This window comes from Amblyraja radiata, chromosome 27 (genome assembly GCF_010909765.2).
Source record: "Amblyraja radiata isolate CabotCenter1 chromosome 27, sAmbRad1.1.pri, whole genome shotgun sequence".
Taxonomy (NCBI): Eukaryota; Metazoa; Chordata; class Chondrichthyes; order Rajiformes; family Rajidae; genus Amblyraja; species Amblyraja radiata.
The window spans coordinates 27,460,062-27,475,982 of NC_045982.1; the positions used below are offsets into that span (position 1 = coordinate 27,460,062).

Consider the following 15,921-nt stretch of genomic DNA (forward strand, 5'->3'; position numbering starts at 1 on the left):
TCTTAAGCTTGATTATCACCTCACTGCCCACCTCTTCCACCGTTAAAAATATGACATTGCCAGCTCCCTCGACTTTCTTCCATGGACTTTTGATTTATCTTTACTCCTGATCTCAGTCAGGTGAATTAAATAACCCGGAGTACAACACCAGATGTCCGTGGTGTTAATAATCCATATTAGACTCTTCTTTGTAACTCTTTTCTTGTTTAGTGTAGAGATACAGCAGAAAAACAGACCCTTCGGCCCACCGAGTCCATTGATCACCCAACCATACTTAAGGGTCTGTCCCACTTACGCGATTTTAACGGCGACTTGCCGGCACCCGTCAAGGTCGCCGAAAATGCTAAACATGTTGAAAATCCAGCAGCGACCAGAAAAAGGTACGACTCTTTGGGTGACTACTCACGACCATACAGGCATCACCCCGCGACACGCGACTATGACGGGTGCCGGCAAGTTGCCAAAAAAATCGGGTAAGTGGGACAGTCAGAGGCCATTTTTACAGGAATCAATTGACCTGAAAAACGGCACGTCTTTGGGAAGTGGGAGGAAACCAGAGGTCCTGGAGGAAACCAAAACCATGGAGCAGGGAGGCTCTACTGCAGTTGTACAGGGTCTTGGTGAGACCACACCTGGAGTATTGCGTACAGTTTTGGTCTCCTAATCTGAGGAAGGACATTCTTGCCATAGAGGGAGTACAGAGAAGGTTCACCAGACTGATTCCTGGGATGTCAGGACTTTCATATGAAGAAAGGCTGGATAGACTCGGCTTGTACACGCTAGAATTTAGAAGATTGAGGGGGGATCTTGTAGAAACTTACAAAATTCTTAAGGGGTTGGACAGGCTAGATGCAGGAAGATTGTTCCCGATGTTGGGGAAGTCCAGAACAAGGGGTCACAGTTTAAGGATAAGGGGGAAATCTTTTAGGACTGAGATGAGGAAAACATTTTTCACACAGAGAGTGGTGAATCTCTGGAATTCTCTGCCACAGAAGGTAGTTGAGGCCAGTTCATTGGCTATATTTAAGAGGGAGTTAGATGTGGCCCTTGTGGCTAAAGGGATCAGAGGGGTATGGAGAGAAGGCAGGTACAGGATACTGAGTTGGATGATCAGCCATGATCATATCGAATGACGGTGCAGGCTCGAAGGGCCGAATGGCCTACTCCTGCACCTATTTTCTATGTTTCTATGTTTCTATGACAGGGAGAACGTGCAAACTCCACACAGACAGCATCCAAGGTCAGGATCGAACCCGGGTCTCTGGCGCTGTGTGGCAGTGGCTCTACAAGCTGCTGTGCTGTGCCGCACATCTACCTAATTGTTCCTTGAATGATCTGAATGATTTGTATAGTCCGGCAGCTGTAATGGAGAGGCCAGCATCCTTGGCACACTTGGTAAAGAAATGTCACCCCATTTCCCAAATGAGTTTACTAATAACATTGGAACAGCGCAGAGGTATAGTCGTTCACACTTCAAGCTGCTTCTGGAGATTATTATTAGCCAACATAATCAAGGATATTTTTAACCCTGGTCATTCCTTCTTCTCCCTGCTCCCATCCGGCAGAAGATACAGAAGCTTGAAAGCACACACCACCTTACAAGAACAGCTTCTTCCCCTCTGTTTTCAAGCTTCTGAACGGTCCTTCAATAAGCTAGGGTGCTGTCCGATTCACCTCTACCCCATTACGGGTATTGTCCGATTTTTCTAGAACTGTTACGTTACAAAGCTGAGAATGATATTCCACACTCTATTGTCCTGGTCTTCGCTTTAACTGTTGTACTTGAGTTTGGCTTAATTGTATTCATGTATATTTATCTGATTTAATTGCAGAGCATGCAATACAAAAGCTTTTCACCGCATCTCAGTGAAATTAGAGATTAGATGGTGGTTAGATTAGAAATTTGGCATAAAACTAAACATTAATTGTGTGTAGACAAAAGTGCTGGAGAAACTCAGCGGGTCCGGCAGCATCTATGGAGCGAAGGGTTTCGGCCCAAAACGTTGCCTATTTCCTTCGCTCCATAGATGCTGCCGGACCCGCTGAGTTTCTCCAGCACTTTTGTCTACCTTCGATTACTGAAGGTTTAGTGTCAAATATGGGGTGATTCATACGATTTAGAAATTGTAAAAATTACTTTTTAAAAGTTAAATTGGAAACATTAATGTTACTTGTACATTACTTGCATGTGAGAATAATAGACTAATGCCAATAATAAACGAACATCCCCCACTCCTGGGGTCAGATTCTCTGGGATGCAGCGAGACTTGATGGGCCGGCTGAGGGGAAGAGGCTGATCACTAGGTCTCCAGCACTCTGGATGAGGAGGAGTGGGAAGGGGTATCGTCTTCATTCTGACTCAGTCTTTGACTGGAGAGGTGAAAGGTGAAGCAGTTGGCCCTGGGTGCTTTGTTATTTAGCATTCTCTTGGTCCAACTCTTTTCCTACAACCAGACACAGTGATGCAGCTGGTAGAGCCGCTGCCTGGCAGCGCCAGAGGCCCAGGTTCGATCCTGACCTCAGGCGTTGTCTGTGTGCAGTTTGCAGGTTCTCCCTGTAACTGTGTGGGGTTTCTTCCTACATCTGAAAGACGTACAGGTTAGCGGGTTAATTGGCTTCTGTAAAATTGCCCCTAGCGTGAAGGAAGTGGAAGCTCTCTGGGTGAAAATTTTTTTTCTCACCTCAGTCTTAAATGGGAGGCCATTTAACACTGAGGTGAGAAAAACCTTTTTCACCCAGAGAGTTGTGAATTTGTGGAATTCCCTGCCACAGAGGGCAGTGGAGGCCAAATCACTGGATGGATTTAAGAGAGAGTTAGATAGAGTTCTAGGGGGCTAATGGAATCAAGGGATATGGGAAGAAGGCAGGCACGGGTTATTGATTGGGAACGATCAGCCATGATCACAATGAATGGCGGTGCTGGCTCGAAGGGCCAAATGGCCTCCTCTTGCACCTATTTTCTATGTTTCTATGAAAGTGGGATAACATAGAACTAGTGAGCAGGTGATTGATGGTCGGTGTGGGCTGAGGGCCTGTTCCCATGTTGTATCTTTCAACTAATCAATCTTCTCAGCTGCTAGCTACCAGCCACTTCAGTCATACAAGGGGCTGCTGTAAATCGTCTCACTTGTTCTGCTTTCAGATGCGTTGAAGGTGGAGGAGAGACTACGACTTGCGAGAGAGCGCCGGGACGAACGGGCAAAAACTCTTGGTAAGAATCGGAATCTGAAAGCATTTCCCTTTCATCCGCTCCATCAGAAGTAAAGAGAGATTTACTCGAACAGACTTTCAGCGTTGAGATCATCATGAGCTTGAATGGGTTAATTTTTTACATTCTGTTATCCTTTAAGGGCCTGTCCCACTAGGGAGTCATTTGCACGTCATTTACTCGACATCATTTACGCGTCATGCAGGTGGTGAGCGAAGATTTTGTGAATCCCAAAATCCTGGGGCACGGCGTGCATCACTGCCTATGTCACCACGCACCATGCGCGCGTAATGCACGTCATACCCAAGTGGGACAGACCCTTTAGGCATTTGGGGAGTGACATAGTCGCATATTTAATAGATCAATGTGGGCAGTTTGCAAGTTCTCCCCATGACTGCAGGAAGTGATGATGTATAAGGACAGAAATTGTTTGAGTAACTCAGCGGGTCAGGCAGCATCTCTGGAGAACATAGATAGGTGACATTTCACATTGTGTCCCTTCTTCAGACTGATTGTGATGAAGGGGGGGGGGGGGGAATGAATAAGGGTCCTGACCCAAAACGTCATCTATCCATATTTCCAGAGATGGTGCAGGTACAGCAGGCAGTGAAGAAAGCTAATGGCATGTTAGCCTTAATTGTGAGAGGATTTGAGTATAGGAGCAAGGGGGTCCTACTGCAGTTGTACAGGACTCTGGTGAGACTGCACCTGTAGTATTGTGTGCAGTTTTGGTCTCCTCATTTGAGGAAGGACTTTATTGCTATTGAGGGAGTGCAGCGTAGGTTCACCAGGTTAAATCCCAGAATGGCGAGACTAACATATGATGAAAGAATGGGTCGACTGAGCTTGTATTCACTGGAATTGAGAAGATGAGAGGGGATCTTATAGAAACATAAAAAAATCTTAAGGGATTAGAAAGGCTAGATGCAGGAAAAATGTTCCCGATGTTGGGGGAGTCCAGTGCTAGGGGTCACAGTTTAAGAATAAGGGATAGGCCATTTAGGACTGAGATGAGGAAAAACTTTTTCACCCAGAGAGTTGTGAATCTGTGGGAATTCTCTGCCACAGAAGGCAGTGGAGGTCAATTCGTTGGATGTTAGATAGTTAGATATAGCTCTTAGGGCTAACAGAATCAAGGGATATGGGGAAAAAGCAGGAACGAGGTACTGATTTTGGATGATCATATTGAATGGCGGTGCTGGCTCGAAGGGCCGAATAGCCATCTCCTGCACCTATTTTCTATGTTTTTATGTTTCTTTATGCCGGAGTCGCTGAGATACTCCTGCACTTTATGTCCATCAAATGGTAGCAGGTAGTAAATGCACTGAAGACAGATCCGGGGTAAGAGAGAGGTGGGGGAAGGAAAGAGTTACAAACTCTACTCTGCAGAAATGTACGCTGCACGAGGAAAAGGTTTGCACTAATTAGGGAAGGGAATAAACATTGGTATGCCAGAAAGAATAAATATCAAAAATAATATAATGTGGAGACCATTTGATCTTCAAAGAGGCGAGGATGCTGGGGATTACTGGAGGAGGAGGAGGAAGTGAAGAAGGTTCCCATTTTTTAAGCAAAACACAGTTTTGCACGACCCCATGAACCTTTGTCTTCTTGCCACACAACTTACCACCCAACTCCAAATGTCTTGCACAGTTCAATGTGTGAATATTATATCGGCATGGCAGACAGCAGGCAGTACTTTGTGAATTGCTAACTTGATTTCCATCAGTGGGCAAACACAGAATAATTGTAAAATACATTTTCATTATCAATGAAGCAACTTCCAAGGGGCCTCTGAGCAAGCGATTAGATTAGTAGACGTTGAATGAACTTTTTTAAGTTCTTCATGGGTTGTGGGGACACTGCATTATGTTCTTAACGCAAGTTTGTCAGTGTTCCCGCTGTAGGGACAAGGATCCCCTTCCCATTCCCAGACTGAGCTTTCTGTCCTGGGCCTCCTCCGTGGGCACTGTTCCAGAGTGAGGCCACACGCAAGCTGGAGGAACAGCTCGTCATATTCCGCTTGGGTAGCCAACATCCCAATGGTATGAAGAATGAATTCTCCAATTTCATGGGTTATACTCCCCCTACCTCCTGCGTCCCTCCCATCCATCCCTGTGTGCACGCATTTCCCTCACTATCCTGACCCTTTGCTGCCCCTCCCCATCTATATCTCTCCCTCTGGCTTTAAGGGCCTGTCCAACTTTCACCACCTAATTCACGACCTTTTTTACTCGTGGACATTTTTCATCAGGCTAGAAAAAACGTCCCCGACCTACTTGATGCCACGAGTACCTACGACTAGCATCACGGCCTGCTACGACCCACCTACGACCAAAGATCCTATAGCGGAGCAAGATAGACCACTCCTGCTAAATGCAATGGGCTGACGTGTAGTACGCAACGGAACGGAACGTGGGCCTTTATTTCATCCATTTCCGTAACCGGACCCGACCCGACTCGCAGTGTAATCAACGTTGCGGGGGAACAGTTTGTGTTAATAAATTAAAATTTTGAAAATGAGGATAAGATTTTTACCAAATAACTTTTATTTTTACGAGGATTTTTCCGTAACCGGCTTCCGTCTCCGCACTAGTATCCTATGGGATATTTGGCGCGAAGACGGAAGCCGGTTACGGAAATGGGGCCGAAAATTACCCATGAATCTGCCCATGACCGTACTACATCTTTTTCGTAGAGTGGACTATCTTGATCGCTATAGGATCTTTGCCTACGACCTTCTACGACCTCGTGAAGACCATGCTGCGAGTATGAGTCAAGGGCAAACTCGGCAGAGGTCGTGAATTAGGTCTTGAAAGTGGGACAGGCCCTTTACATTTCACTCTGCTTCCCTCCTTAACTGACACCCTCTTGGCTCCTTTTCATCTCTAACCTTGGTCACTGACTCCACCCATCGGACAATCAACCCCCCCCCCCCCCCCCCTTCTCACCTGTATCGACCTATCACTTGCCAGGCTTTGTCCCGGCCCCACCACTCATTTCCAGCCCTCTCACCCCGACTGCGATCAGTCTGAAGAAGGGTCTCGACTCAAAACGTCACAGAAGATGCCTGAATGGCTGAGTTCCTCCAGCACTCAGTGATTTGCGCAAGACTCCAGCATCTGCAGCTCCTTGAGTCCACAAGGATTAGTCTCTGACCGGGGTGGGAGATTGCAACCTTCACGTGGTCCGCCCTGTTTCGACGAATGCAATCAACCCAGCGTGCACAATCAAATAAGATCAAATAGAACAAGTTGTCATACAACTTTAGGCTGTGCACGCCTTGCGCAAGAAGAAGAAGTCTCTGACCCACCCAGCCGACTGAGCCAGTGGCATTTCACAAAGCACAGCATTCACTCCCACCGTGGCACCACAGAAAATAAAGCTTCGGTAGTTGTGAAGAATGGGTCAAGAAGCAAGGAAGATGCAGCCAACTGAACGATTCATAGATAGAAACAGCATGAAAACAAGCCCTTGTTTAAGACGGAACTGCAGATGCTGGAAAATCGAAGGTAGGCAAAAATGCTGGAGAAACTCAGCGGGTGAGGCAGCATCTATGGAGCGAAGGAAATAGGCAACGTTTCATCCCGAAAACAAGTCCATGCTGTCAACTGCCCCTTTATACCAACCCTACACGAATCCCACTTTTTTAATTCTCCCCACCTTCCCATCAACTCCCACCCTCTGAGACTCTACCACTCACTTACGCAACAGGGGCAGTTTACAGAGCGCAATTAACCAACAATCCCGCACATCCATGGGATGTAGGAGGAAACCGGAGCACACAGAGGAAACCCACAACGTGCAAACTCCACACGGACAGCACCCACGGTCAGAGTGAACCTGGGTGCCTGATGCTGGAGGCAGCAGCTCGAGCAGCGATGCCACCCTCAACCAAAGCTGTAAACATATTTTAAGGAAGATGGTAATGGAAAAGTTGGCAAGATCAAATGGGGAATAAATAAGTCACCAGATCCCCCATTATAATGGTAGGCACAGAGTAAATTTGGACAAGAATCGTGGACAATTGAGATTGAAAGCAAATCTAACTTTAGTGGGTAGTTGAATGTATCAGGAGTATATCGTTCTGATGATAATCAAAGATAGCAGGCTGAGCTGGTGATGTATTAGTGTTAGTCTCGTTCCGAATATATTCAGTGACAAACATTTCCTCAGGGAAACTCTCATCCACTTCATTATCAAATACATTCTCTCGACCAATTACCCAAATAATTAAAACTAGTCAACCATTTCTTAACGTTTATTAGGAACATGAAGTTGATTCATTTCCACGGCACATTATACAAACCTTTCGAACATTGGATTCTAAAGCTGATCTGAAGAACTTTTTGTTGTTGGCCTGGGTTTGAATCAATGTCAAGTTATAAGCAGTTGGCAGACGTGTCCACATTATAGAGTCGTGCACAACTTTGGAATTACCTGCTTGTTCATTTTAGTTTTCGTGGCTGATTTTAAGCCTTGAGTTTCCTGATGTAGGCGCCGAGCCTTTGCCATAGTGTCAGCAATGAGGAGAGGACATTCCCTGGTTCCATAGATTGCCTGATAGTTACCCACTTACATCCTCCCATTCATAATCACAGTGGCACAGCTGGTGGAGCCATTACCTCACAGCGCCAGAGACTATGGGCGTGGAGTTTGCACGTTCTCCCCGTGACCACGTGGGTTTCCTCCAGGTGCCCCGGTTTTCACCCACATCCATATACGTGCAGGTTTGTAGATTAATTGGCCTCTGTAAGGTACCCCTAGTGTGGATGAAGAAGTGAGATAACATAGAACTAGTGTGAACCTGTGATCAATGGACTCGTTGGGCCGAAGGGCCTATTTTCAAGCTGTAACTCTCAACTAAACTAAACTAAAATAGTTGGCAATGTTATTTCTCTTCCTTTGCCTCCTCCTCCACCAGCAGTTGACACCTAAACCTTCTCCACCCTTGAGCTCTCAATAAGAGCTGGGAGATACAGGTTCACATGAGAGTATGAGTCCATTCATCCTCTCAAGCCTGTTCTTTCCTTGAATGATTTGAGAGCTGATCTCAATCTTGACTTCAGGAATAGGCCATTGGTCCAAAACCCAAAATAAAAGGCAGACATCTTTAGCTGACTCCCAGCAGCGAGGGGCCTGTAGACCTCCATCTGCCTGGATATTTCATTGCCAATCCTGGTCTTTTCAGTGTTCTGTCATTGGTTTCCCCAATTGAAGGATAAATCAACAACTTCAGTAAAGTTTAGCACAGCCCCGATGCTTTCTCTCTTGTGACCCTGGCACGATTCCCACAGAAGGGATGATTGGGGTGATGCCATTGCCAGTGCTAGGTTCCTCTGCAAAGAAATATGGACCACATTGTCCTGGGCTTACTCCAGGAGAGCATGGCCTTGTTCCTGCCGTGTGTCACTGGGAAGCCTCCCGTGTCAGTGAAGTACTTCCCAATGACCCTTACCTCACCCAGTCTCGGCCCTGGCCTAGGCTGGTGACAAGCCTGGTGGAGGTGGTGCTATTGGGTCAGCCAATAACCCCGTCACTGGATGACCACGTCTCCACAATTCCCCCGCGTTCTGCAGTGGAGTGAGTCATCATGACCCGGACGTAAATGCAAATGAGTTGGTTTGTAAGCTGCAGACAAATACCAAGGTTGCTGGAGTTGCAACTTGTGAGAGAGGCTCTCGCAGTATACAGCGGGATATAGATCAGCTGCAGAAACGGGCAAAGAAATGGCAGATGTAGTTTCATGCGAGCATGTGTGAGGTGTTGTACTTTGGGACGTCGAATGCAAGGGGGAAACGTACCGTTAATGGCAAGTCCCTTAACAGCATTAATGTACAGATGGATATTGGGGTCCAAGTCCAGAACCCCGTGAAAATTACATCACAAGTAGATAGAGCATAGAAATGAGGTGCAGGAGTAGGCCATTCGGCCCTTCGAGCCAGCACCGCCATTCAATATGATCATGGCTGATCATCCAAAATCAGTACCCCGTTCCTGCTTTCTCCCCATATCCCTTGATTCCGTCAGCCCTAAGAGCTAACTCTAACTCAGTAAAGAAGTGAAGCAGTAAAGAAGGCATCTGGTGTGTTTCACCGGTCGGGGCGTTGAGTAAAACAGGCAGGAGGTTATGATGCAGCATTAGAGGACTTTAATTAAACCACATTTAGAATATTGTGTACAGTCTGGCCAGTCTAGAACATGAAGGATGTGTAGGCTTTGGAGCGGATACAGAAGAGGTTTACCAGCTTGCTGCCTGGATTAGAGGGTACAGCTGTAAGGAGAGGTTGCACTAACTCTGATTGTTTTCTGGGACTGAGCGTCGGTGACTAAGGGGACACCTGATTGAAGTATATAAGATGATGAGAGGTACAGATAGAGTAGACAGTCAGAACCCTTTTCCCAGGTTGGAAGTGTCAAAGACTAGAGGGCGTAGCTTTAAGGTGAGCAGGACAAAGTTTAAAGGAGATATGTGGGGCAGGTTTTCTTACATGGAGAACGGTGGGTGCTGGAACGCACTGGCAGGGGTGGTGGTGGAGGCGGATATTATAGTGGTGATTATACTTTAAGATAGGCTTTGAGATAGAAACATAGAAAATAGGTGCAGGAGAAGGCCATTCAGCCCTTTGAGCCAGCACCGCCTTTCATTGTGATCATGGCTGATCTTCCCGAATCAATAACCCGTGCCTGCCTTCTCCCCATATCCCTTGATTCCCCTAGAGCTCTATCTAACTCTCTCTTAAATCCATCCAGTGATTTGGCCTCCACTGCCCTCTGTGGCAGGGAATTCCATAAATTCACAACTTTCTGGGTGAAAAAGTTTTTTTCTCACCTCAGTCTTAAATGGCCTCCCCTTTATTCTAAGACTGTGGCCCCTGGTTCTGGACTCACCCAACATTGAGACCATTTATCCTGCATCTAGCTTGTCCAGACCTTTTATAATTTTATATGTTTCTATACGATCCCCCCACATCCTTCTAAACTCCAGTGAATACAAGCCTAGTCTTTTCAATCTTTCCTCATATGACAGTCCCGCCATCCTAGGGATCAATCTCGTGAACCTACGCTGCACTGCCTCAATCACAAGGATGTCCTTCCTCAAATTAGGAGATCAAAACTGTACACAATACTCCAGATGTGGTCTCACCAAAGCCCTATACAACTGCAGAAGAACCTCTTTACTCCGATACTGTATAGGGACATGGATATGCAGGGAATGGAGGGATATGGGTCACATGCAGGTGAGGAGATTAGTTTAACTGGGCCTCAGGTTGAGCACAGACACTGTGGGCCGAAGGGCCTGTACTGTGCTGTACTGCTCTAGTTCCATGTGATCATTTACTGGGCCTCTCACCATTGAAGGCAGCTCCCATAACATCCAGCCTGTGACATCTGCTGCTGGAAGTAGAGCACGAGGTCAGTCCGTGTGAGGATGATTAATGCTTTCACTTCCTCTGCCTCACATTCATCTCCATCGCGCCCTGTAATCTGCGATCCTCACAATCTGAGGAAAGAAGTGACCAGTGTAATGAATACTCCGTACTCACGCTTCTCCATTTTACTCTTCCCTCTTGTGCTCCCTGCCTTCCTCCTCCTCCTCCTCCTCCTCCTCCTCCTCCTCCTCCTCCTCCTCCTCCTCCTCCTCCTCCTCCATCTGCTCCGCTCTTACCTCCTCCGCCCCTGTCTACCATGGTCTCCGTCTCCCCCCACATCGTATTTTGTTGTTCTATGTCTCTTTCTTGCTTTCCCCGTTTGCCCCTTTTCTCTTCTATTTCCCCCTTTCTTCCACACTCTTCGATCCTGCACTCTCTACCTCTCCATCTCCGTCTCTCCTGCTCTTTATCTCCTTCCATCTCTAACCCACCTTTGCTCTCACACGCTGTCTCTTTCTCTCTCTTACTCTCTCTCTATCTGTGTATCTGTCACTCACTTCCTCTGTTCTCTCTCTCTTTACCTATCTGCTCTTTATCTCAAACTCCCCTCTATCCTCCTCTATTTCTCTCCTTTTCCCCTCTTTATTCTCTCTCTTTCTCCCACTCTCTCTCTCTCTCTCTCTCTCTCTCTCTCTCTCTCTATTCCCTCTATTTCACTATCACTATCCTCTACTTATCTCTGTCCTCTCTATCACTATGACTGTCCACATCTCTCTCTTCACTTATTTCTGTTCTGTCCCATTCTCCTTGTTCCCCTCTCTATTTCACTCACTCTCTCCGTCCCCAATCACATTCTGTCTCATTCTCATTGTTTCCCTCTCTAATTCACTCTCATTGCTCTGTCACCTTCTCTCTCTCTCTCTCTCTCTCGCTCTGTTCACCTACCACCTCCTTCTCCTCTATCTCCATCCCCTCTACCAATCTCGCAGCTACCAAGAAGTCAATATGGCTGGAGCGGGAAGAAAAGGCCAAGCTGCTCCGAGAGAAACAGGTGGAAGATCGGAGGAGGAGGCTGGAGGAGCAAAGAGTGAAGATTGAGAAGCGGCGAGCACTGCTGGAGGAGCAGCAACGACTAAAGCTTCAGAAAAGCAAGGTGTGTGCCCAGCCGCTGCCCCACAGTGCCAGAGCACCCGGTTCAACCCTGACCTCGGGTGCTGTCTGTGTGGAGTTTGCACGTTCTCCCTGTGACCGGGTGGGTTTCCTCCGGGTGCTCCAGTTTCCTCCCCCATCCCAAAGACGTGCAGGTTTGTCGGTTAATTTACCTCTTGGGTGCAGGTGAGTGGTAGAATCTGGGAGTAATCGATACAAATATGGAGATAATAAACTTAGATTAAATTAGTTTAGAACTCAAAAGTGCTGGAGTAACTCAGCGGGTCAGGCAGCATCTCCGACGGACATGGATAGGCAATGTTTCATGTTGTGACCCTTCTTCCATCTGTAGTTCATTGTGTCTCCAGTTTAGATTCATGTAGGATTAGTGTACATGGGTGGTTGATGGTCAGAGTAGACTCTGTGGGCCAAATGTCCTGTTTCCATGTTGCATCTAACTGCCTATCTATCCCAGCTATGCTGCAGGAATGACTAGTTGGGAGGCCAGGTATGGAGGTAAATATGGATTCACTCCTGAGAAGCCTGTGTCGGTCTCTCTGCCTCTACTGATGATCACCCTGTCTGTACCTTGGTGAGGGACACACTTGGCCACCAGGCAAGGACCTCATCAGCTTCCTATTGAGATATGACAGCGACCATTCATAAAACCACTGCGCCTGGTACATGAAGAAACGCCAGCCTTGTTGAGATGAGACACAAGGAACTGCAGATGCTGGAGCTTAGAGCAAAACACAAAGTGCTGGAGGAACTCAGGTCAGGCAGCATCTGTGAAAGGAATGGACAGCCCATCTTTCAGTTTGGGACTCTTCTTAAGAATCTGAAGCTGAGACGTAGTCTGTCCATTCCTTCCGCAGATGCTGCCTGAGTCATTGAGTTCTTCCAGCACTTTGTGTGTTTTGCCTTTGTGAATATGTCTAATTAGAAATAACTCCTCCACAGCAAAAAAGGTATTGCAATTTATTTTGAACCAGTTTATTTGCTGACAAATAATATATAATATTAGGCATCATTAGATAAGATCCCATTGATTTTGTTTTCCCTGCTAAAGTGGCTTTGGGAGAGGTTATTATGACATTTGAACAAGCAGCAGGATAAAGCAGAGAATACCGGAATACTCAGCCGGTCAGGCAGCATCTGTGGAGAGAGGAACGTTGAACAACCATGCAGGTGGACAATCTTACATTTAAAATGGCTCCTTCAAATGGCGCACGGTGGCGCAGCAGTGCAGTTGCTGCTTTATTCGCCAGAGACCTGGGCTCAGTCCTGACTGCGGCTGCTGTCTGTATGGAGTTTGTACGTTCTTCCTGTGACTGCGTGGGTTTTCTCCGGGTGCTCGGGTTTCCTCCCATATTCAAAGATGTACAGGTTTGTAGGTTAATTGGCCGGTAAACATTATAAATTGATCCTAGTGTTAGTGTTGCTGGTCAGCGTGGACTCGGTGGGCCGAAGGGTCAGTTTCCACACCATATCTCTAAACTAAACTGAATACAAGAAAGGCTGGCTATCTGAAATAGTTGAATTCTATATTGAATCCAAAGGCTGGGCCAAATGAAGATAGAGGATAGATATTCGTCCCTCTGGCTTTACATTTAATTCTTATTCTCCCTTTATCTGAGACACTTTGGTCTCCCTTTCAACTCTAGCCTTTGTCCAACCATTTGCCCCCCTCACCACAGTGGCGCAGTGGTAGTTGCTACCTTACAGCGCCACAGACACGGGTTCAATCCTGACCTTGAGTGCTGTCTGTGTGGAGATCTACATACTCCTTGTGACTGTGTGGGTTTCCTCCTGGTGCCCTGGTTTACTCCCACATCCCAAAGACGTGCAGATTTGAAGGTTAATTGGCTTCTGTCACCTGTTCCTAGTGTAGGATATTGTGAGCGGGTGATCGCTGGTCGGTGCAGACTCGGTGGGCCGAAGGGCCTGTTTCCACTCTATCTCTCCATAAATACTTAATAAATACTGAAAACACCTGTAACCACCTATCACTTGTCAGACTTTGTCCCACCTCCACCCGGCATCCTGCTTTCTCCCCCTTACTCCAATCAGTCTGCAGAAGGGTCTCGAACCTTCTCGACCTGCATGCAGGTACAGCAGGCAGTGAAGAAAACGAATGGCACGTTGGCCGTCATAACAAGAGGAGTTGAGTATAGGAACAAAGAGGTCCTTCTGCAGTTGTATAGGGCCCTAGTGAGACCACACCTGGAGTATTGTGTGCAGTTTTGGTCCCCTAATTTGAGGAAGGACATTCTTGCTATTGAGGGAGTGCAGTGTAGGTTTACAAGGTTAATTCCCGGGATGACTGGACTGTCATATGCTGAGAGAATGGAGCGGCTGGGCTTGTATACTCTGGAATTTGGAAGGATGAGAGGGGATCTTATTGAAACATATAAGATTATTAAGGGTTTGGACACGCTAGAGGTAGGAAACATGTTCCTGATGTTGGGGGAGTCCAGAACCAGGGGCCACAGTTTAAGAATAAGGTGTAAGCCATTTAGAACGGAGATGAGGAAATACTTTTCCACACAGTTGTGAGTCTGTGGAATTCTCTGCCTTAGAGGGTGGTGGAGGCCGGTTCTCTGGATACTTTCAAGAGAGAGCTTGATAGGACTCACGAATTCTCCCGAGTTTTCCTCTTGATTCAAACTCGGAGAATGTCCGTAGCGAGTCCGTAGGAGGCCGTAGGGAGCCCGTAGATATTTCGTAGCGGCTCGTAATGCCAGCTGTAGGTACTCGGGGCATCAGGTAAGTCGGGACGTTTTTTCTGCATGTTGAAAAATGTCCACGAGTAAAAAAAATAGCCCCGAGTACCTACGGCTGGCATCTCCGAGTTTGAATCAAGGGGAAAACTCGGAAGAATTCGTGAGTAACTCGAGGAAAGTGGGACAGGGGCTTTAGTTGCTCTAATGGATGGTTCACTAGATGGGCTAAAGTGCTAGTGAGCTGCTGCATCTCTGACACAACAGTGCAGCACGGTGGCGCTGCAGTAGAATTGCTGGCATACGGCTCCTTACTACTGCCTTACACCCCCATTCCTGGGCACACCCTCGAATTGTGTGCACTTCTGGGCACCCCATTACAGGGTGGAGGCTTTGGAGAGGGTGTAGGAGAGCGTGACCAGAATGCTGTCTAGATTAGAGAGCACTAGCTACTGGGAGACACTGGACAACCTTGGATTGTTTACACTGGAACGCTGTAGGATGAGGGAAGACCTGAGAGGCATTCAGTCAGTCAGTCAGTTTCTCCAAGGGTCTTCTTCTTATCGAATCCACACACAAGATTAGAAGTTGCTCAGCCCGAGCTGAACACACTTCTCAGCATCTGCACACAATTGTGTCTGTCTTGTCACTTCTTGTGCGTGGTGGTGGAAACAGGGCTCCAAGGGTGAAAATGTGAAATACTTGAGAGCATACTGTAGCTTCAAGGTGAAAGGGGCAACGTTTAAAGGAGATGTGTGGGGCATGTTACACAGAGGGTGGTTGGTGCCTGGAACCTGCTGCCGGGGGTGATGGTGGAGGCAGATATGATAGTGGCGTTTCAGAGACTTTCGGATCGACACATGGATATGCAGGGAATGAAGGGATATGGATCACATGCAGGCAGATATGAGTTGATCTTGACCTCATGTTGGTCATCGTCATTGTGGGCCGAGACGGTTCTATGTTTTATGAATCAATCATCTCCCCCATTGTGTTCCTGCAGGAGCGTTACGAAGCAGTGGTGCAGAGGTCAACCAAGAGAACCTGGGCAGAAATCCGTCAACAGAGGTGGTCCTGGGCTGGAGCGCTCCCTCACAGCCTGAGTGTGCACAAAGCGAGTGAGTTTATTTAGTGGGGCGTCTAGTCAACACCATCGGCATTGCATGCTTTACTCACGGCTCACTGTTTAAAATCATCTTTCCTGTTGTGATTGCAATAGTTCCAGTGCCTCATCGATTCCAGCTAGCGTATTGAGAGCTGGTTCAGGTGCAAATGTGTCTTCGTTGTGGCAGTATAGAATTGTCTGTGAATATTTTTGTATGTTTGTGTGTGTGTATGTTTGTCTGTGTGTGTTCGTGTGTGTCTGTATACACATGCACGTGTCGGTACGCTTGTGTTTGTGTACGCTTGTGTTTGTGTACGCTTGTGTGTGTGTGCATATGTGTGCACGCGCATGTGCACGTGTGTGTGT

The 15,921-nt window shown here is 47.1% G+C and overlaps 1 protein-coding gene across 4 annotated transcripts in view; it reads left to right on the plus strand.

Annotated features, from left to right (window-relative positions):
- map7d1 (MAP7 domain containing 1) overlaps positions 1–15,921 on the plus strand; it is a 185,238-nt gene that overhangs the window by 121,402 nt on the left and 47,915 nt on the right. For all 4 annotated transcript variants that reach the window (XM_033045441.1, XM_033045442.1, XM_033045443.1 and 1 more), the window contains exons 3-5: positions 3,143–3,211; positions 11,571–11,734; positions 15,454–15,568. In XM_033045441.1, the coding sequence (XP_032901332.1) occupies positions 3,143–3,211; positions 11,571–11,734; positions 15,454–15,568 (348 nt within the window). The remainder of the gene's footprint in view (positions 1–3,142; positions 3,212–11,570; positions 11,735–15,453; positions 15,569–15,921) is intronic.